Raw genomic sequence first — 23017 nt, 5'->3', positions numbered from 1 at the left:
GAAGACCTCCAAAAAGCACTGAAGAAAACATGCATTATATAATTGAGAAGGCAGCGAAACAATAAACAACCATATTCATGAGTGCTGCTACTTCGGAAACAAAGCACGGTGTAAACCTACACTTTAAATTAAGTTCATAGACAGGCTGCCGCTGGCGTTTGTCATGCCCACGAGTAATGCAGGATACAAGTTTAATGAGAGGACGCAGGATATAAACGAGAGTTTTGATCACTTTGTAACTAAGTTAAAATTGCAGGTGAGGGGCTGTGCTTATGCAAATTCCGAGACTGTGTTTGTGGGGGATTGACAGTTAAGGCGGGTGGGAGAGTCACGTCATCATCTCCCCTCCCATTCACCTCATTTCGCTGTGAGCTGAGCTCTGCAGCTAACGCCGTCTTGAGGAACCAACTTTGTGACGCTGCCACCAAATACTCACAGAAAAATCCACAAGTTAATACACACGCTGTCTCTAGAGTTTCTCCACACTGAATCCTCCTTTTCTTGGCACAAGCACAGCTGAGAAGCTTCGATGCATGTGCTTCATAACGCGTTAAAAAATAATGCATTTAATCACACTTTGCATTCCAAACAAAGGGGAACTTCTATCAATGCATGATTTCCTGGTACACCGATTACATTGATCAGCGCTTCCCGATTCATTTTAGCCTCGCACCCCCTTGGTTTGAGAAGAAGTATGAAAAAATATGAGGTTAACACAGAAAAACAGATCACCAATTGAAGCTTTATGAATAATCGATTCGCCATCAATAATTGTTTTGGTAAAGCTATACTCAGTGTAATCCTCCTTCAATTTTATTATTTCTCCGCCACTAGCCATGATTAAATGAACTGTAAAAAAGTAAGAGCGAAGTGAGGGTGACTTATTCAGGCAGGCAGGTGACAGCTCAATAGCTCGAATTTGGATATAAGGAGGTTCTATTTAGTCGCCAGAAATATCTTTGGTAGGAATGGAAGTTGAATTTAGTCTTTAAATTTCTATGGTAGAGAAAAAGTTATGCAATGATGACTAAATTTAACTATATAAAGTCAAAACTTGCATATATAAAGTCATTCCCGAATATATAAAGTCAAAACTTGATTATATAAAGTCACTGTTGGAATAAATAAAGTCAGAACTTCAATATATAAAGTCAGCGCTGGAATATACAAAGTCAGCGCTGGAATATCCATCCATTTCCCAACCCGTTGAATCCGACCACAGGGTCACGGGGGTCTGCAGGAGCCAATCCCAGCCAACACTGGGCGCAAGGCAGGAACCAATCCTGGGCAGGGCACATGCATCATTTTCAAAACATTAACCAAACAGTTTTTTTTATTTATTTTTCTGAATACTTTTTTGTTAACTTAGTTCAGTTCAGAGTCGTTTCAATCAATATATTTTGAATTTGACTTTATATATTCAGGAATGAGTTTATATACTCCGATGTTGACTTTATATAATCAGGAATGACTTTATAAATTCCGACGCTGACTTTATATATTCAGGTTTTGACTTTATATATTCCAGCGCTGACTTTATATATTCTGACGCTGACTTTTTATTATTTAATTTTATATAAGACTAACACTTTTTCTGTGTTGTTAGATGTGCTTTAACTCTTTTTGTTTTGCAAGTAATCTAGATAATGCATATGTAATCATGAAAAAATTCCACCACCGTTTTCGATTTCCCTAAGTGCAAAAATATCATCTCTGTATATAGTAAAATCCAACATCTGACTACATCGCACTAAGTATCATAGTTCACTTGCGGTTCAGATTTATTTGCTCAAATCCAAGAGACATGCAGCAGGCATAGGGGAGAGGGGCAGGGCCCTCCTTCCTCATGCGCCAGCATTGGGACGTGTCTTACATCCGCTTAGCGAGCGAAAGAGAGAACTTCTTCACAGATTTAGATCAGGTTTTTTTTCTGGAATTTCCCATTGATTTTGCGACTTTTATCATCGATGTAACAATCATAGTTCATTGCAGGAGCAATATATTCACACTAATCCTAGACAGAAGCTGCGGGTCGAGGGGAGGGGGAAGCATGACGTCAGGAGTGGGGCACCAGGCAGGGCCCTCCTCACTCATGCGCCAGCCTCCATTCGAATTGCTCTATCTCTTACCATGTTTTGGAGCAGACATTGCTTCCTCTTAGCTAGCGATACTTGTTTGTTTATTGATTTTTAAAGTTTGTCCTGTTTCACTACTACGCGGGTGATGCCGCGGGGGACAGCTAGTTTTAATATAAAATTTGATTATTAATAGAGATAAATGATTGTGTATCAATATTTTCAATTAGTTATAATGAGAAACAAAGAGATATGATATTTTAGAAATATTGCACAACTGAAAGTGGTTCTGATGACCTTTTCCTCTATCTCAGTATATGATAAATTCGAGGGGAGCACACTTCCGATTTTTTTTAAACAAGCATTAAGCCGATAACATAAAATGTCTCAGCTGAAGGAAATGACCAGTGACTGACAGCTGCTCCATATCTGACTATGATACCAGTTATCTGACTGTGGGTACAGCCTCAGAGGTTTGCAGAAGGACTTGTGCCAGCCTGACATGTTCTGTTGCTTGTGTTTCAGAGAAGCAGGAGGGAAGGGAGGACCTCAGCCATCCAGTGCATGTGGACAACTGCATGCTGCAGTCGGAAGCCCTAGAGTGCATTAAGGAGCCTCCTGCCTATACCCACAGGGACTACAGGTAGTGCCAGGCTAGCTTTTCTTTTCTGTTCTACACACATAAATGGGCTCAAAAAATGGCCAGTTTTAATGAAACTTGTCACTGTGCTTTATTAGAATGAGATAATTGCTCTCTTCCATAAATTTACAAAAAAATGCTAAATCAGATGGGCCACATGCATCACTCTGAACTTTTGTCAATGCTTTGAACCCGGGTTCTGAATCTGCTTAGGACAGGGAGTGTGGTATCATCCTGCAATCTCCATGTACTTTAGCAGAAAGGACTTGATGCCCGGATTGTGAAAGTGTATTTTATTTCTCTGGTGGACTTATGTATGTAGGTTCAAAACCAGAATATTAGTTATAGTTAGAATTCCCATCATTTAAATGAATATTTTACTGATAAGTTAATATTACTGAGGTTACATAATTCAGTTAATTTACAGTGGTTGTACATAATGAAGGCAGTTTATAAATATTTTTAAAAGTTTTATTTGTGTATACCCTGCCTATTACACAATGTCTCAAAAGTAAAAGGTCTACCAGAGATGGTTTGAGGGCAGCAAGACCACATACACCATCTTGACAAGTCAGAAATAAGAATTAACTTAATGGATGGTCTTGCATGTTTGCTTTAAATAGGCAATGTGTAAGCTAAAAGGAATCATGAGAGAGAAGTCAAAGGCAATACCATGGCACTGGAGGAGAGTCTACTGTTCTTTCATCTGCAGCACCATACCACCTCATTTAAAGGCTGTTAACTTATTTAATGTTGTGAGTTTTACAGCTGAGTAATATCTTTTCAATGTATTATGTTCATACTCATACTATAGCCATACTCATAATAACTCTCATTCATTTTAATTTTAATAAAGATTGTTGGGCAAAACATTTCATCACCCAAGTGCCCCGTGTTGAGCATAAAAAAGCAAAACCCTTCATCCACATCCTGACATAATGTTCTGGTTGGCACACCCATGCAAACAAGAGCGGCCTCCTTTCAACCTAACACGGTCTAGCTTTAGCCACACTTCTAGGTCAGGTGCTTATACCAAGATTTCTTGTATTTGTGCACAGTCTATGGTAGATTTGACATTACAATCATCTCTCCACTCTTCCCAGCATTCCCTCAGATCTAATGACATTATTGACTATTTTATTTTTACAATGAAGAGCAGCTCAATTACAATTAAACCCAACCGACTTAATGAGTCATAAAATCAGGGCACATAGAGCACAAGTGCTGAGATCTCGTTAATGTTGCGATCTATTTGAAGAGTCAAGTTGGAATTTTCAACTAGAATGCCCCCTCAAGTTGGATTTCCGACTCAGGGCTTTTCTGTCAATTGTGAGTTTATCCGACTTCAGATTGTGAAGTCAATCCAAAATGAAAGCTGTAGTATTATACTGTTTATTAGCACTTCAGTCTATTTGTGTCTCGTTAAATCATTTGTACACACAGTACCACCCAAATTCTATCTGTGGACACATTGCTAAATTGTTTGGATATGAGAAATACCATGAATTGCATTGTGTGGTAGATAGGGGGCACTCTCGCTTCCTTGAACCCCTGTCCACGACTCCAAACACCAGGTAAAAGTCCAATCCTTGACTTTATTCAATCTCCTCCACAATACTCATAAATCACAAATACTACACAATAATACAATCCTCCAGCTCCCAGACGCGTTGCCACCCTTCCACCCAGCTCAGCTCGCTATCTGGGAGCTCTCACTGTCCTTTTATATCTCCTGACCCGGAAGTGTTCCCAATCCCCAGTCCATGTGATTCTCAATCACTTCCGGGTCAGGTAAAAGTTCTTTTCTTCAACCAGGAAGCCCGTCGCTCTTCCTATGATGAACTTCCGGGTCATAGGGCACAAAGAAGTCCTCGGTCCTCCCTGCAGCGCCCTCTTGTGGACCTCCATGCTGCAAGGAAGGCTCCACCTGGCGGCTTGGGGGTATTGGCCGGGATAGACGGCCGGCCATCCTCCACAATTGTTATCAACATTCTGTTTACTCCAACGGTGCAAGTACAACCAAGGTTTTCCTGGACGCATCCATATTGGTTTTCTGAATGTTTTACTAGAACACGGTCAACTTGGGTGTGACGTCATTCCCAGCATCTTTCGAGGTAAATGGAACACAACATAAGACAATAAGGATCAGTTTGTTCAACTACTCTCTCTGCACCAGAGCTTCTCAAGCAGTTTTTGTCTATTAATGAAATTCCTGACCTGCTATGACTCTTTTCAGTGAAAGAAGGTACTGTACTTCTGAAAAAAAGTAATGTCAAAAATGCAAATATATATTCAGTATTTGGCCAAAAGTATGTGGACACCCTTCCAAATTATCGAGTTCAGGTCTTTCACCCATTCCCATTGTCAACAGGTGCACAAAATCAAGCGCATAGCCGTGCAGTGTCCATTGACAAACACTGGCATTAGAATGGGTCATACCAAAGAGCTCAGTGACTTTAAATGTGACCCTGCCATAGGATGCCACCTGTGCCACAAGTCAATGTGTGAAACTGCCTGTCTGCTAGACCCACCCACATCAACTAAGTGCTATTATTGTGGAGTGGAACTGTGTAGGAATATGACACAATTCACAATTGTACCCAACACAGTCTCGAGTTGAAAAAAAGTATTTTATTACAAATAAATCACCAAATGTGCAGAAACAACCAACCACAAATACTATCAAAGTGTCTGTTTCTCTCCTTCCACTTCTTTTGTTGAGTGTTGCCTGCTGCCTTACAACTCTGACTCCTACCGGTAAGACAACGGGCTCCTTTTAAGCTGGACCCTGAAATGCTTCTGGTGCCACAGTGTGTTCTCTTGGAAGCAGTTCCAGGTTATTTGGAAACCAGGGAGGTCTTCCCTTGACAGAGCCCCCTAAAAGCATCCAGGGACCCCGACAGGGCTGCACTTCTAGACTCTGATTAACATGTATCTCTGCGCATGATCAAACTGGAATGCCTTGGGACAACAAAAACAACATTTATTTCTGTAGCACCTTTTCATACAAATGATGTAGTTCAAAGTGTTTTACGAGATGAAGAAAAAAAAAATAAAAATAAGATTAGGCAATACTAAGTAACAAAGAATAAATTAAGGTCCGATGACCAGAAGGACAGGAGGGCTGGAGAAAAAAACTAAATCTGCATGGGTTCCGAGGCCACGAGACCGCACAGCCTCCACTCGGACAACCACTACCACCTGTTGTAGGGAGGATGGAACTTCTCCTGGGTTCTGGCTTACGCTGGTCCATCCATTATGTGCCTCTATCTGGCCAAGAAGCTGTTCTCTCATCCAGCCAGTGTGCCTGTCTGACCTTACAGGAGCAACTACAGCTCAGCCATGAAGTAGCAGACCAGAAACTTGGAGTGGGGTCTCTGAGTGCTGAAGCGCATAGCATTTGAAGATCACCTGTCCTGTATTGCACCACTCACAACAGAGCTCCCAGCAGCCTCTGTCAGCAACATGAGCACAGGAATTGTGCATTGGGAGCTTCATGAAGTGGGCTTCCATGGCAGAACAGCTTAACACAAACCTAGGATCACACAATGTCAAGTGTTGGTGGGAGTGGTGTAAAGCACTCTGCCAACAGGAGTGAAGAGTCATGCTTCACTATCTGGATTTGTGATGGACAAATCTGGGTTTGGTAGATGCCAGGAGAACGCTACCTGCAGGGCTGCCTAGTGCCTACTATAAAATTTGGAGGAGGAGAGATAATGGTCTTGGGCTGATTTTCAGGGTTGCGGCTAAGCCCCTTGGTTTCAGTGAAATGTATGTTATGGCATACAAAGACAATTTACGCAGTTATGCCCTTTCAACATTGTGGCAACAGTTTGAAGAAGGACAATAATAATGATACATTTTATTTAATAGGCACCTTTCTTAGCACTCACGGTCACCTTACAATGAAATTAAACAGCATTAGTAAAATAAAAACAAAGAGAATGATAAATTAAAAAGCAATAATTAGCAAATAAACAAAGATAACAGGCAGTAACAGTGCAAAATTCACAATTGGTATGCCAGTTTGAAAAGATAAGTTTTGAGGGCAGTTTTAAACTGTGTTATTGAATCGAGCTGACGTATATGAGAGGAAAGAGAATTCCCGAGTTGAGGAGCACTAGAAGAGACGCTCGAGCTCCCATAGATTAGAGTTTGATGTGTGGTGCAGAAAGTCGAGCTGCAGATGAGGATCTGAGTGAGCGAGAGTAGTGTAAGTCTGTAGGAGATCAGTGAGGTTGTGGGGAGCTTTAAAAATGTTAAGAGCGGTATTTTCTATTTTATCCTGTAGTTAACAGGGAGCCAGAGAAGTTGAGAGAGAATAGGTGTAATATGTTCAGTGGATTTAGAACAGCAGGTTATTATCCTGGCAGCAGAATTCTGAAGAAGTTGTAAGCGATGGATACATTTTTGTGGGATGCCTGATAAAATAGCATTACAGTGATACGTGAGGTGACTCGGGCATTAACCAATACTTTACTACCCTGTGCACAGAGCCAGATTCTTAAAATCAAGATTTGATGAGTTTGGGGTTCAGGAACTCAAATGAACTGCACAGAGTCCTCAACAATATTGAACACCTTTAGGATGAACTGGAACACCCGTGGTAAGTAGGGTCTTCTCATCTAACATCAGCACCTGACCTCATAAATTATCTTTTGGCTGAAAGAACACAAATTCCCACAGACACACTCCAAAGTATTGTGAAGAACTTCCCAGAAGTGTGCTGATAGCTGCAAGAGTGAGGTTAACCCCATATTGATGGTCATGGTTTGGGGATAGGATGTCCAACATGGTCATATAGGTGCAAAGGTCAGATGTCCATAAGCATTTGGTCATATAGTGTATCATAACCTTGTGCAGTGAATTGGAATGGATTTGCAAATATTGTTTTAGGAGAACTCAGATAAAGGGTGTGCTATATGGCATTCCTTAAGCCCCAAGTCTCATGGGTAAAATTTAGAGTACGTCATTTGAATTTGATTTTCCAGGTTCAGCTGGTATGAATATGTTGCCGAATGACTGCAAAAGTGACAGCAAATGTCAGGTTGCACCATTTTACCTTAGTTCGTCAGAATTGAATCGCCATCCATTTGCTGCCACATTTTCTACTAGTGCTAGAGTGAATGGAATTTGACACACATGCGTTGGAGTCACCGTACGTTGAGTCAAATCACTCCAGTAGATTTGGGTCATGGCTGAACTTAGAGCACAGCATGAAGACTGGATCTGTTGTGGACAACTGCCATGGCATTATACCCATGTTTGTACCATATTGATTGAATTCAGTCCGTTTGTTTGCTGTGGATGAATGTTGCTGCATTTCAGATGGGTGATTTTTTTTTGCTTTTGCAGTGCTATTCTTTACCTGAATAATGAATTTGAGGGAGGAGAATTCATCTTTACGGAGCTGGATGCCAAAACTATAACTGTAAGTCATTTGTAAATTGGGTTATGAGGCTTCATTTTGTGGTTAAACATAACCTGGTGGTCCTCTCCTATTTGTAATGTACTCTTTGGTTAAAAAATATTGTGCACAGAAGTAGCAGCTTAATTTGCCTGAAAACTGACATGATGCGTGAAAAAGTATTTTACAAAAAAAGAACTAAGAAATTATTTATTTATTTACCTGCATCTTAATCTGAATGGAGCTACGCATAGAGGGCATCAGTTTTGGGCGGAGCCCTCATGGTTGCTGATACAAGTGGCCATTGTTACAATTGCGTTAGATTATTAATTTTGTTACTTGTTTTTGAAACAGGGTTATACAGAGATTTATATGGTTTTCATGTTTTTTTGGGGCCTCTTTCTGGTTTTAGTTTTTTCCCCAAATTTTATCAACATTTACGTATTTTGGCTGACACCTTTATCCAAGGTGAAACATTTGCGATACAACTGGTGTCACAAAAATCAAAAGAACCCACAGAAAGGTTTGGGGCAGCCACCTGTGTATTATTCCCTTGCTGCAAAACGGTTCTAAAGTCATTTGTGCTGATGTGTACAGATTGGAGTCCAGAACAGAACTAAGGGGATGGAGGAAAGGTGGCGGCTTTAAAGGCTATTATAGGAAGTGACCTCAAAGGGGCAGGAACCAGAAGGGTCTTCATCCATAGGCTCGCACCCAGAAGTGACGTCAAAGGGGCCGGAATCAGGAATGACGTCATCAGGGCGAGGTGGAATTTCCCATGAACGGTCTACAGAAAAGTGAGAAAAAGAGTCAGTGCACTCCGCTACCTCCCAGTCTGGCTTGGAATTACACTCATTCAAGCCTTTTAGCTGCCTTCCATGTGCACGTGTGGTTATATTTCTTTTGTTTCAATTGGAGCACATATTGTCAGTACAACAACAACAATATTTATTTCTATAGCACATTTTCATATAACAATGTAACTCAAAGTATTTTACAAGACAACACAAAGATTGTTATATGAAATTAAAAATGAAAAAGATTAGGCAATAATATTAAGGAACCAGTAACGGCGTACTGCACGATATAACGTGCAGTGAATACACTTGACTTGAGCATTCCTAGTTTTCATTCTTTTTCTCTGTATGTTTAGCATTCATTTGCTCAGAGGTTGTTGCTCCAACTGCTTCCTGAGCAGCTCTTCTTTTCTCCACCCTAGTGGCCCGCTGCTTCTCTTCTTTCGTCGGCCTCTTTTCGCATTACAACTGATTAAGTTAGTTTTTGTGTTGCGATGACTTAGTACGTTTTCTTTAATTTTTCACTTAAGCTGGCACTTAAGTCTTCAATCTGCCTTAAGAATGATTAGCAAAGGTGGTAGGGAATGAGAATGGTGCCCATACACATGCGACGCATGGCCGCCCTGCTTCGCGCTGCCGAGAGTTGATTCTACAATAAAATAAAATAAAAATAAAAAGAGTAATAAAAATCTTCACCCTGAAAGCGGATAGTAGACGTCACGTAGTATATGTGTACCAAATTTCAAGTCAATAGATTAAACGGTTTACGAGCTACAGGTGATTTTAAATCCTGGACAGACAAACGAACAGTCACGGTAGCGTATTATATAAGAAGATAAGAAAAAAAAGGAAAAGATAAAGTCAGATGGCCGGGAGGACAGAAAAAAACAAAAAAAACTTCAGTCTGGCTGGAGAAAAAAAAATAAAATTCACAGGAGGTCCAAGGCCAAAAAGACCACCCAGCCCCTAGTGGGCAATCTACTTAACATAAATGGTCATAAATCAGTCTTCGGTTTCAGACTTCACATGATAGTATTTCATGATGACACTCCAGTATACCGACAGTATTATATCCAGCACGATTCACCAAGGGGGACCCCACTCTGCTCTTTGAACTTACTGTATATATTAACAACAGCTAGAGACTCTGAAGACTTGTAGCAAGGAGGAAGGCACTCAATTGTGCTGCAGAGCAGGGTGGCTGCTGTAAGGCTTGGGGTGATTTGAGGAGTTTTCCGTTGTTTGCTTCATTACCGTTTTGTAGTGGTGCTATTGGGGAGTGAAACTTCAATTCCCACCAGTCCCTGCAGTGGCTGTGATTGGTCGTCTGCTGAGGGTGCAGGGGCTGCTGGGGACAAGGAGGCCAGTGCGACATTTAAAAGGAGGCCAGTTCTACAGAGGAGAAAAAGTCTTTTGTCTTTCGTGTCTAGAGTTGCCTGTCTTGTTTGCCTTCCCGTTTTGATACTTGTGGATTGTCCTGGATCATCTCCTGTTTTGGGTGTATGGACTGTCTAATGTCTTCCTGCTGCATGAGGATTGTCTGAGGATTTGTTGTCGTCCTGTAAAGAAAGGAGTGCTCCTGATCCCATTCACACGTCATCATCTCATCAGGAAATACTGGTTGGACTTACCTTTACATTCACATACAGAATGCTGATCTCTGGACTATCTACCTCCATCATTTCATTTCATCAGTTTTCATGGACTTCATAGTGTGTGGTTTTTGTTAGTGGTTTGTTATTGCTGAATTTGTGTTTATTGTGTATTGACGTAGGGGGAACTGGGGTGGGATCATTGTAGTTTGCATATATTTAATTTATTACTGTTTAATACATTCTGCCATTTCTGTTTTATTACCGGTTGTTTTTTTGTCTCTGTGAGAGAATGTGTGTGATTCGGGCCAAGGCTGGGTGCGTTCCTGGGATCTCCACCGAAAAAATAAATAAATCAGTCATATCAACGGTGTGAATCTTAGCTGGGTTTTTTTAATCCACTACAGTTTTAATACCTTTACTTACTTCTGAAAATGGTATCGATACCAAATGATTGATTGATTTACCTGTTCAGTCGTTTCTGGCTTTCGGCAAGTCTGTGGACTGGCTTTCTATGCGTTTTTCTGTTTTGTGCAGAATCCCTTAGCTACTACAGATTCATGCCTGTATTATTGTTGATGATATCTATTCAGCTTGTTTGTTATAGTGGTCTTCGTGTTCTGCTGACGTTTTGTAGAATAGATTCCTTACTTGAAACCATTGCCATGCAACTTTGATGCAACTCTGTTTTTAACTTTTGCTGTCGACAGAATGCAAGGCAGCCTTCTCCAGTACCGTAATTCAAATGGATTGATCTGTCGTATGTCTGCTGTTTTCAAAGTCCAGATTTTACAGTCATACATTAGCACTGGGGAACACGATAGCATGGATAGGTCTGCATTTAGCTGTGTGACTGGTACCTTTGTTTTCCAGATTTTGTCCATGCTCATCATCGTGTTTTAATCCAAGGCTATGCCTGATTTGCCATATCAGTTGATTTTGGGTTCCCAGGAAAATACATAAACTCCCCCAAATACGCCTCTCTAAAATGGGTGCGAACATAAGGGTCATAAAAAGTTACACATCTGCATACATGGCCTTACTGATCTCCCATGCTAGTTTTCATGCAATCTGAACTGTCTTCTTGGTGCAATTATTTGGCTTTTTTATTTAAATTTTACTTTAATGCTCTATTAAAGGAAGGCTCCGTTTTTTTTAGTCTTTGTATCTTTTTTGGTGATACATCACCCTTCTGCTCTCTGCTCACCCCATCCTTATTGTAAGCTGCAAGAACAGACAAGGTATTTTTAGAATTATTTTGTATCAGTTATGATGGTTTCTGGAGGGAAGAGCCAGATACAGGTAGGTTAACCCCAGAAGAGACGTCATGGAGGTCGGCACGTCAATCCTCCTTTCTGCAGAGGGGGAAGAAGAAATACCATCCTTGCTTAGCACCCGGGGTAATAATGTCATTATCTAAGCCTGTAAGTTGCTCCCCAAACGCACGGGTGTGACAATAGAAATAATACATTTGACTTGAAAAATACAAAGCTTATCCTTTAATAGTGCTCAATGCCTTGCTGATGCAATGTTGGTTTTGACTTTTAGGCTGAAGTTTCTCCCAAATGTGGACGGGTTGTGAGCTTTGGAGCAGGGAAGGAGAACCCTCATGGAGTGAAGGCAGTTACTAAAGGACAGCGGTGTGCCGTGGCAATCTGGTTCACACTGGACCCCCGACACAAAGAAAAGGTACAGCTAACTGAACTTGTCCTCCTCCACTGGGAGGTGGGATAGCAGCACTGGGAGCTGTGCTGTTTACTTCTACTCTACGTCTACCTCTTTCTGTCTCTCTGGCCAAAAACTTCCACCTTCCTTTGCTCATCGTAGCTGCATTTGTATGCATTATACTTCTGGGTGAGCTCTCATTGGTTGTCAGCTCTTGCACACACATGTGTCTTCCCATATAACTTAAAGACAAAGTCAGACCAGTTTGATTTAGCTGGGATGAGTTAAAACCAGTCTGACTTTATGACTAGGGATGTCAAATAACAAAAATGGTGGTTACAAGTGCGTTCTGCATTGTTTAGATTATACAGATAAGGGCTATGATGGAAATGGCTATGAAGGAAATTCACCCGAAAAGTTGTGTAAAGTAACAGGGGCTTCAAAATACTATATATAATATTATTATACTAGCAAAATACCCGCGCTTCACAGTGGAGAAGTAGTGTGTTAAAGAAGTTATGAAAAAGAAAAGGAAACATTTTAAAAATAACGTAACATGATTGTCAATTGTTTTGTGACTGTTATGAGTGTTGCTGTCATCAAGGATTTGATTATCATTATTTCTTTCAATCAGGTTCGTATTTTGAGGATGTGTTGTGTTCAAGTTACATTCCCTTTTTATCTAGTCTATCCCTGACCATCTCATCTTCGTTGTCAACCATTGTAAAGATAACAGGTTTCATTCATCAAAGTGATCGCTACCCAAATCGGTACTCGTGAATCTAAGATGTTTAACAGGCATTCTCGGTATTAAGTTGTGGATTTGCCTGCAAATATTTAGCGGCAGTGTGTCTATGAACTTAATTTAAACTTAAGCTTTACACCTTGCTTTCCTATTGATATGTCTACAAAGGCTTGTTCAGCGTCAGAGGGTTGTTCCTTTCCTACTGCATCAATAAGCAGCTCGTCTTCCTCTTTATCTGAGACATCACACACTGCATGCAGTCTTGCAAAGTCAGTTCACGTGAGCCGCTCGGAGTACATGCATCGAAGGTTCTCAGGTGTGCTTGTGCTATCTCGTGCGATCTTGCGATGTCCACGGCTTTATTTAATGTTAGCTCAGACCCGGCACTTAAAAGTTTCTCTTGCACTTTTGCTGAGTTTGTACCAAACACTATTCTATCCCTGACCATTAATCTTTGTTTGCATAAGCACAGTCCTTCACCAGCAATATTAACTCCATTACAAAGTGATCAAAAGTCTCGTTTATACCCTGCGTCTTCTCATTAAACTTGTATCTCACGAATATCGTATTCGTCATAAGCATGACAAACGCCAGCGGCAGCGCGTCTATGAACTTAATTTAAACTTAAGGTTTACACCGTGCTTTGTTTACACAGTAGCTGCACTTATGAATATGCTTGTATGCGTCACTCGCTTCATATTCTTTTGCTGCCTTCTGAATTGTGTAATGCATTTTTTGTTCAGCGCTCTTTGGAGCTCTTGCTTGTTCTCTGCGTACTGCGTTCACAGTCAGTTCACGTGAGCCGCTCGGAGTACATGCATCGAAGGTTCTCAGCTGTGCTTGTGCAATCTCGTGCAATCTTGCCATGTCCACGGCTTTATGTAATGTTAGCTAAGACCCGGCACTTAAAAGTTTCTTTCACACTTTCGCTGAGTTTGTGTCAAACACTAGTCTATACCTGACCATCTCATCTTCGTTTGCATAAGCACAGTCCTTCACCCGCGAATATTTAGCGGCAGCATGTCTATTGGATTGCTGCTGACAGACGGCCTTATATGGGCAGGCAGTCAATTACGTGGGAGGCGTGACGATGAGGGACGCAACACCGCCTCACACGGCGACTGAGCTGGAGGCTAAGGCCGTATATATGTACGTAAGTAGGTTCTAGTTATGACCGTTACGTGTAGAATTTCAAAATTAAATCTGCCTAACTTTTGTAAGTAAACTGTAAAGAATGAGCCTGCCAAATTTCAGCCTTCTACCTACACGGGAAGTTGGAGAATTAGTGATGAGTGAGTGAGTGAGTCAGTCAGTCAGTGAGGGCTTTGCCTTTTATTAGTATAGATGTGCAGTAGTTTGGTGGACAAAGTGCATTTTATAACATCAAGTAGGAGGGCTTCTATGATAACTGACTTTTATGGATATTTGTTGGAGCAGGAGAGGATGGGTGATTAAAGGGTGTAACAAAGATGCTATACCAGCGCCTAACCTGACACAGACTAATGCAGGAGGCACACTGATAAAACAGATATATTGGCTTATTTTTCTTTTTTTCTGCCTGTGGGTAATGCCTTACCTGTTTCCACAGGCACAACACAGTCCCAGCACAAGCACAATACCACACACTATTTTTATCCTTGTCTTTTTCCCCTCCCCTCCTCCTCAGCAAGCTTTGTCCTCCTCCTCCTGACTCTGGCAACCAGAGCAGTGGCTGCTGGCTCCTTTTATAATGCATCCAAAAGTGCTCCAGGTGCTTAATGACTGCCAGGTGTGGCAGAAGGACTCCCCATAAGCGCTCAGCAACTCCAGGGAGTCCAACTCCCAGGAAGCACTGCAGGAGTCAGAGGCACTAATGCAGCCCAGGGGGGTTACCATCTACTGTCCCGGGGAGGTAACGTTCCGGCCATGCTTGCTCCCCTGGTCCTCCCAGCCTGGAGGCACGCTACAAGGGCAAAAATCCATTGTGTAATTTGTGAGCTGCAAAATGAATTTATTCCAATATAATAAAGTGATGATTAAGATTCTACAAGGAAATCTGTTCTATTTTTGAAGATGCTGTCTCAGCAAAGAGGTCCGGTTAAATGAGATCCCAGGACAGTTGAGGGATGAGGTGAACAGGTGTACCAAAAGACTCACATTAACAAAAAATTGACATTTGAAATGGACTATTTGTGAAAGGTAGAGTTGCTTTCAAAGGAAAACTGGATGTCTGGTGTAATGGCTTAGTCCCCAGAGCTTGGCATCTTCCTGTACCTGGGATACTGATAGCCATGAAATCGAGGATGGACTAGTGCAATGAGGACACCGAAACAATAAAATTGGTGCAACAAAATCTTAATCTTATGTCATTCTTGAGGCAGATTGAAGACTTAGTGCCAGCTTAAGTAAAATATTAAGGAAAACGTACTAAGTAATTGCAACACAAACACTGAATTAGTTTTAACACGAAAAGATGCTGATGAAAGAAGACAAGAAGCCGGCTGCTAGGGTGGAGAAAAGAAGAGATGATCAGGAAGCGCATCAACCTCTGAGCAAACTAATGCTAAACGTACAGAGAAAGAGGATGAAAACTTGGAATGCTCAAGTCAAGTGTATCCACTGCACGTTATCGTGAAGTGCGCCATTACTGGTAAATAAATTATTCAAAGAAATGTTAAAATCAAGGACAAAACATGTAGATAAAGTCAAGATACTTTTCATTCTTCCTCACACAAGTGCAGTCCTAAATTAAACGACTTGCGTCCCAGCCACCTCAGCTGGTCCTCACTGGGACACCCAAAGCCGAGCTCTGTTGTCTCACCACAATTCTTAGATGTCTATAGGATGATTCCCGAAGCCCTTTGACTGCTCCTGCTCCCTGAATACTCAGCAGGAGTGACCCTCACCTGGAGTACAGGTCCCCTGACTCCCTGTGGGGCCACCTCCGCCTTGACCACCTTGCATCCCGTCAGCTGCTCTGGCTCTTTCTCTCGATCCTCGTCCAGGCATTTTAACAATCATCTGTCCCTTCTTTTTTTTCCAGTCTTGTCTCTCTGTCAATCCTCTATCCTACTCAGACTCTGTGGGTGCAGTTGCTTTCAGTACTGACCCTTGATGTATTGACAACTGAACTGGCTGACCTGTCCGTGTTTGCTCATAAATATGCAATCAGTCAATTTCCTCATTAAACACTCCAGAGTCACACGGCTTTCCATTGGCGTGCACCCAAACTCATAAGCCCGAGCCAGACTTTTTTATTTAAAAACTCTATTCTATACCATGGAACCCGTAACTCTCTTTACCACATCTGGGCACAGGAGAAGTAAGATAGACCCATAGTATTGAATGCAATTACACATAAAAGGGAAGCGCAGTACCAAAGAGAGCATCCAATGTGATCGTGTCAAGATGTATCCAGGCAAAAAGAATAAAGGGTTGACCACAAATTAGCAAGATGTGCTTATCAGGAGTTGGTACACGTTTCATTATGGTGGTAAGGGCCCGACTACATTCCTGTTTTGTGCGTTATGTGCATAGTGTGTGCTGCAATGGGTCCAAGGTGAAATCCACAGGTCCTGAGATTCAAATTGGCACAAACAATTGTATTTCATTTATGAGCGGGGGAATCCCAGCTGGAGGGACAGAGAGGATTACACAGCCCTAAAGGTGGCACATAAGCCTGGTTATAAATCTTTTAGTGGGATGTCAGTGCCACATCTGTTGTGGATCACTTTGTTTTGATCCTGATCTTTTGCCATTTGCTGCCACTGTGATGTAAAATGGCATTGCCTTTTGTCAGTCTTTCAGTCAAAACAAAGAATGTGTTTGTCAACGAGGACACCAAACACTGACATCTGGTAGGTAACATGGCTCCCTACTGCATCTCATATAGCAAGAACACAACTGTTAATGGACAGGTGCAGCACCATTTGTAAGCTGATGTGACCCTTTGTGTAAATTGAAAGGCCCATCACCGTAATCGACAATGAAACATTTAATCACTGACAAGAAAAGGGACATAACCCCCAAATACACACACACAAACACACACACACACACAATATAGTGTGAACACAAACCAGAATAACTAAAACAAAAGAAAAATTCTGACCTGACAGTCCCAGTCCCAGTGAGGCCATTATGCAGGCATATTGCCATGGGTATAAAGGAGCACCCATAACATTTCTTGACACACTTCTGCTGAATAATTTGTTGGCTGAAAGTCCTCAGTGTTGGAATGTCACAAAGAGGATGTGCAGCGTTGTTCACAATGGCACTCAGTTTTGTTTTCTTTCTCTCCTTTGTTAGTACCTCCAGGGGGTCTAGAGTGCCACCGATAACTGAGCCTGCCCTTTTAATGAATTTGTTAACTTGGTGGGCCTCTCTTGAAGTGATGTTACCAGCCTAGCCCACCACAGCGTAGAAAATCCCACTGGCCATCACATATTTATAGAGGATGTGAAGGATATCACTTTCCTTATTAAAGGAATGCAGTCTCCTAAGAAAAAAGAGCCTGCTCTGCCCGTTCTTCTATAGTTCCTCTGTGTTCTGAGACCATTCCAACCTGTCATTAATGTGGACCCCCAAGTACTTGTCAGAGCAGGCCACCTCTACATCCACTTCTTGAATGGTGATCAGACATAGAGGCTCTTTGGTGCATTGAAAGTCAATAACAGTTCCTTGGTTTTGCTGATGTCAAGTTGCAGACAATTCTGTTTGCACCAAGAAACAAAGTTCTCCACCAGACTGCTCTCCTCTGTCTCATCCCCTTATCAATATACTCCATAAGTGCAGAATCATCTGAGAATTTCTGCAAGTGCCATGACCTGGTGTTATATTTATGGTCTGAGGTGTACAGAGTGAAGGGTAAAGGTGACATCACTGTTTCTTGTGGTGTATCAGAAACACAGTCCTTGAGTCTCACAAACTGTGGTCTGCCTGACAGATAGTCCATTATCGAGGACACCATAGGCTCATCCACCTGCATGTCTCTCAGTTTACCCTTTGTAAACATGCGCTTTATAGCGCCCGACCCGGCATAGAATACGCAGAGGCACGTGTTCACACTCAAGGTCTTTATTTTTCTTCAGCTGTGTGACATGTCTTCCCCGTGCCACACAGCCCAAACACAGTCCCAAACACAAACACACAAAGAAACCAAACACTTTCCTGCTCCACCACTCCTCCCAGGCAACCTCGTCCTCTTCCTCCCGATTCTGGCCCCGATTGCTGGGAGGCAGGCCCTTTTATGCCCCACCCGGGAGTGATCCAGGTGCCTGACCAGCTGGTCTTAATTGCACCTCCGGGTGGGGCTGATAAACCGTCCAGTGTGGCGGCTGGATCTCTGCAGCACCCCCTAGCGGCCACCCCATCTCCCAACCGGGCTGCTGTGGTGGACTCCATGTCCCATGGAGCCACGGGGGAGATTGAGGAGGAATCCAGTGCCAGGGAGACTGCCCCCAAGCGCCCCGGGGGAGGTATTGCAAAGTCCATGATGGCTCCCCCGGGACATATGCATCAGAGGCGTCCTGGCCGGGCATGGGACCCGGTTGTCCGTCACACCTTTAATAGGGATGGCTGGATGGTATTGAAAGCACTGAAGAAATCAGAATACACATAATCCTCACAGTGCTGCCAGCTTTGTCCATTTGAGAATATGCCTTGTAGAAGAGATGGATAATTGCATCCTCCACTCCAATCTTCAGTTTAGTTGTCATGCAACTGTTCACTATAGATATAGTTGGATGTTAGTTACTTCACAGGACATTTCTAAAATACTAGAAAACAAAATCACATTAGGCTGTTTTTCTGATTAGTTTTATGAAGGTTTATGCAGTGTATTTGGGTTTAGGAATTAATAAATGCTGGTCAGTGAAATTTGCACTTTTTCATACATAATAAAAAGTAACACACTGTTTTTAACACATTATATTTTATAGCTAGCCGTCCCCCATAGCTTCACTCGCGTATAAGTGAAACAGGACAGTGAGGAGGGCCCATCCAGCTACTCCTGACGTCACGCTTCCCATTCCCCTAGGCCAGCATCCTCTGTCTTGGATTAGCACAAATACATCGCTCCTGCAATCGAGCTATGATTATTAGCATGAAGATAGAAGTCGCAAAATCAACTGGAATGTTCTAGCAAATTATAGGAAAGAAACCTGATCTAAACCCGTTATATAATTCTCTCGTTCACTAGCTAAGACGATGTAAGATACGCCCCTCGGCTGGCACATGAGTGAGGAGTGCCTCGCCCCCCTCCCCTCGACCCGCTGTGTGTCTCTCGGATTCGTGCAAATAAATTGGTACCACAAGCGAACTATGATACATATCGCAATGAGAGAAGTTGCACAATCAACCAAAATGTTCAAGCAAATTAGAGAAAAAAACCCAAACTAAATACGTTAAGTAGTTCTCTTGTGAAAAATGGACAGACAGAGAGACAGATGTTGTATTTTATATATAGAGAGATAAGTAACTATATAACATCCATCCATCCATCCATCCATCCATTATCCAACCCGCTATATCCTAACTACAGGGTCATGGGGGTCTGCTGGAGCCAATCTCAGCCAACACAGGGCGCAAGGCAGGAAACAAACCCTGGGCAGGGTGCCAGCCCACCGCAAACTATATAACATGTTTGTTTATTTTTTTTTTTTTTGGAATTAATGAATAATGCAACTAACTTACTTTTAAAAGTATCATTCCCATCAGTGGTAAAATGTAGAAACCTCCGAAGATTTGAATACTTTCTATAGGCACCGTATGAAATGGGCTACATTGGATTAGATTAGATAAACTTTATCAATCCCATGGGGAAATTCAGATGCATAGAGCAGCAAAAACATAAACATCAAGGATATGACCAATCAATCAGTAAGTAAATAAATAAATGTGTATTTGTGCAGAAATTTGAATATTAACTTAAAGAGTGTGTTGGGAGGAAGCATTACATTGCCAGATAGTAGTAGACAGAAAGAACCCCCAGATGTGCTTCTTTGGAATGAACCTGTGGCTAAAAATGCTCCAAGAGAGCGACTTCTGGAGGAGATGGAGGGGATTTTTCATGATGGCATCTGATTTTTGCCTCGTTCCTCCTTTTCACAACAGCTTCCACTGTGTACGGGGTTCACCCTGTGAATTTCCTGAGAAGTTTCATCAGACATTGTTCATCTTTTGAGCTCAGATTTCTTCAAAGGGGGACTTCAGCATAGAACACCACAATGGCTGCTATGAACTGATAGAGCATTTCCAGAAGTTTGCTGCATACACCAAAACACCCGAGCCTCCTTGGCAAGTTCAGTCATCACTGGACCTTATTGTATAGGGCCACGGTATTGTCAGACCAGTCCAGTTTGCTGTTCATGTGAACCCCCAGGTACTTGTAGCTCTTTACCACTTCCTTGTCCTCCCCTGGATGGTGACTGGTCTCTGAGGCTTCCTTGGCACACACCTGAAGTCCACCACCAGCTCTTTTGTCTTGCTGATGTTAAGCTACAGGTTGTTGTCCCTGCACCACTTGACGAAGTTCACAACTTTCCTGTACTCTGACTCTTCTCCATTAATGCAGCTTATAATGCACGAGTCATCTAAAAATGTCTGTCAGTGACGATCACTGGAATTGTACTGGAAGTCTAGTGTGTGAGGTTAAACAGGATGAGAGACAGGACAGCTCCCTGAGGTATTGCAGTATTACACACCGCCATTTTTGACACACAGTCCCTCAGCCTCACAAACTGCTATCTGTTGGTCAGGCAGTCCGTGATAAAGGGCATCAAAATGCAAAATGCTCACTGGGAAAATAAAACAACATTATCCTGACCGTGGTGTCGGCTTTGTCCAAGTGGGTGTCAGCACTGTGGAGCATGTAGATGAGAGCATCCTCCACACCTATACGTGTCTGATAGGCAAACTTCAGAGGATCTGGGTGTTCTGAACCCTGGGGTCATTGCTGTTTTATTGTAATGAACAGTTGTTATAAGCTGGGATAGGCTGCCTCTCAAAGTCTACCACACCTACCCTGAAATGGATTGAGTGTGTCTGAGAAACTTGCGTTTTGTTCATAAGAACACTGAAGAGACAGGATACAGATATGTGAAGTGAGACTTGTAACGACATCTTGATACAACAGGTGAATTTTAAGCCCACCTTCAGTTCTCAAGTACAGAAACTAGAAACCCCATTGAGGAAAGCATTTCATTTAAGAGTTCACTTGGGGCTGAGTGAGTTAATGCAATTCTACATGATCCCAAACCCAGTCAGTCAGAGTCGATCCTTGAAACATCAGAGTTAAGGCCAGACTGCTGGGCCATCCACATTCACTCACGAAGAACTAATGTGGCATTACCATAACGACTAAGGGGCACATGTTTGAGGCGTGGGAGGCAAATGTCAGCTGATTCGCCCTAGGTAATCCTTGGTGAGTTTGGGTGCAGTGTGAATTCTGCACAGGAAAGGCTTTCAGTGGATTTCAGATTTCTACTTCAGAGTAGAGTGTCTGTTTGAGCTGATATGGACTGAGAAAGCCCCTTGCATCTCATGCATCTTTGGGTTACTCTGGAGCGCTCATATGACCACGTACCAGTTCTTAACTGAACTTTTCACTCTCTGTCTCAATGTCTTTCTTTGTCCGCGTAGGCCTGTAGTTTATAAAAGCAAACTGTTATGAAGTGTGTGTGTGGGACAAGCTACTGGAGATGAATAAAATTGTTTTCTTCTACCACCAGGACAGAATCCAGGCAGAGGAGTTGCTCACCATGCTTTTTAGTCCAGTGGATGCTGAATTTCAGGGAACTGAAAAAGAGGGCACGAGCTCTGTTGAGGAATCAAAAGATGAAATCCCTAAACCAGATGGACCTGGCAACACCTCACATATGGAGACAGAGAATCAGGCACAGGGACCAGACAGTCCGGACTCGAAGGTAGCAGCAAATTCACCCCTGGACTCAGAAAATGGAAAGGATGAATTGTAATGCACACAACTACATTCTTTTGCACAAGATTAAAAATTTCAATTTTGTTATATTTTTTATTGATGTGGGCTAATAAAATATTTTGTGGGGTAAGTCTGCACTGTGATTTAATCCTACCTCGGGCTGTGTGGCTCTGGGACAATAATCTTTAAGAAAGAGTTTTGACTCAAAATGTGTTGTCGACTATCTGTTGCCAGATGCTTTCTTTTTTCCTTTCTCGTATACAAAGTATAGGGAAAGTATTGTAATCGTCCAAAAAAATTTGATTCCGAGATTGTGATGAATCTCAGCGTTTTAGACCTCCTTGACTTTCTCGTATGTGAAGTGTAGGGAAAGTATTGTAATCGTCCAAAAATTCGACCTTGAGATTTTAGACCTCCTTGAGTCCAATTTACTTTCACATAGGGAAAGTATTATAATCGTCCAAAAATTCAATTTCTAGATTTTGATGAATCTCAACATTTTAGAGTCTGAACATTATGTCTGTGTGAATGTAAACACAATAACTTGAGTACGCTTTCTCTTAGGTCAGGGGTGGCCTACTCCTGTTCTAGTGGGCCGCAGTGGCTGTAGGTTTTCATTCAAACCCTTTTCCAATTCAGCGAGCAGTTTTCACTGCTACAGTGGAACCTCGGTTCGCAACCATAATTCGTTCCAAAACTCTAGTCGTAAACCGATTTGATCGTGAACCGAAGCAATTTCCCCCATAGGATTGTATGTAAATACAATTAATCCATTCCAGACTGTGTGAACTGTATGTAAATATATTTTTTTTAAAGATTTTTAAGCACAAATATAGTTAATTACACCATAGAATGTAGATCATAATAGTAAACTAAATGTGAAAACATTGAATAACACTGAGAAAACCTTGAACAACAGAGAAAACTAACATTACAAGAGTATGTGCCTTATGACCCGATCGCTAAAAACACATTTTTTTAATGAGTTTTAAGCACAGGGGGAAAAAGGAACATTTGAACAAATCCGAACTTTATTTAAAAGCCAACTACAAGCAACCAAGAAAGTAACATTGCAGGAGTTCACACCAATAGCCTTACAGCCCGATCGCTGTTAAAACTTTTTTTAAAATGAGTTTTAAGCACAGGGGAAAAAAATTAACATTTGAAAAATCCGCGAAC

The 23017-nt window shown here is 41.9% G+C and overlaps 1 protein-coding gene across 1 annotated transcript in view; it reads left to right on the top strand.

Moving 5' to 3' along the window:
- p3h1 (prolyl 3-hydroxylase 1) overlaps positions 1-21968 on the top strand; it is a 56107-nt gene extending 34139 nt beyond the window's left edge. The window contains exons 12-15 of the mRNA XM_039755793.1: positions 2601-2718; positions 8071-8146; positions 12060-12200; positions 21630-21968. Coding sequence (XP_039611727.1) covers positions 2601-2718; positions 8071-8146; positions 12060-12200; positions 21630-21875 — 581 coding nt within the window. The 3' untranslated portion in view covers positions 21876-21968. The remainder of the gene's footprint in view (positions 1-2600; positions 2719-8070; positions 8147-12059; positions 12201-21629) is intronic.
- Positions 21969-23017: the final 1049 nt, after the last annotated feature.

This window comes from Polypterus senegalus, chromosome 6 (assembly GCF_016835505.1).
Source record: "Polypterus senegalus isolate Bchr_013 chromosome 6, ASM1683550v1, whole genome shotgun sequence".
Lineage (NCBI taxonomy): Eukaryota > Metazoa > Chordata > Cladistia > Polypteriformes > Polypteridae > Polypterus > Polypterus senegalus.
This window is presented reverse-complemented; position numbering and strand designations above follow the sequence as displayed.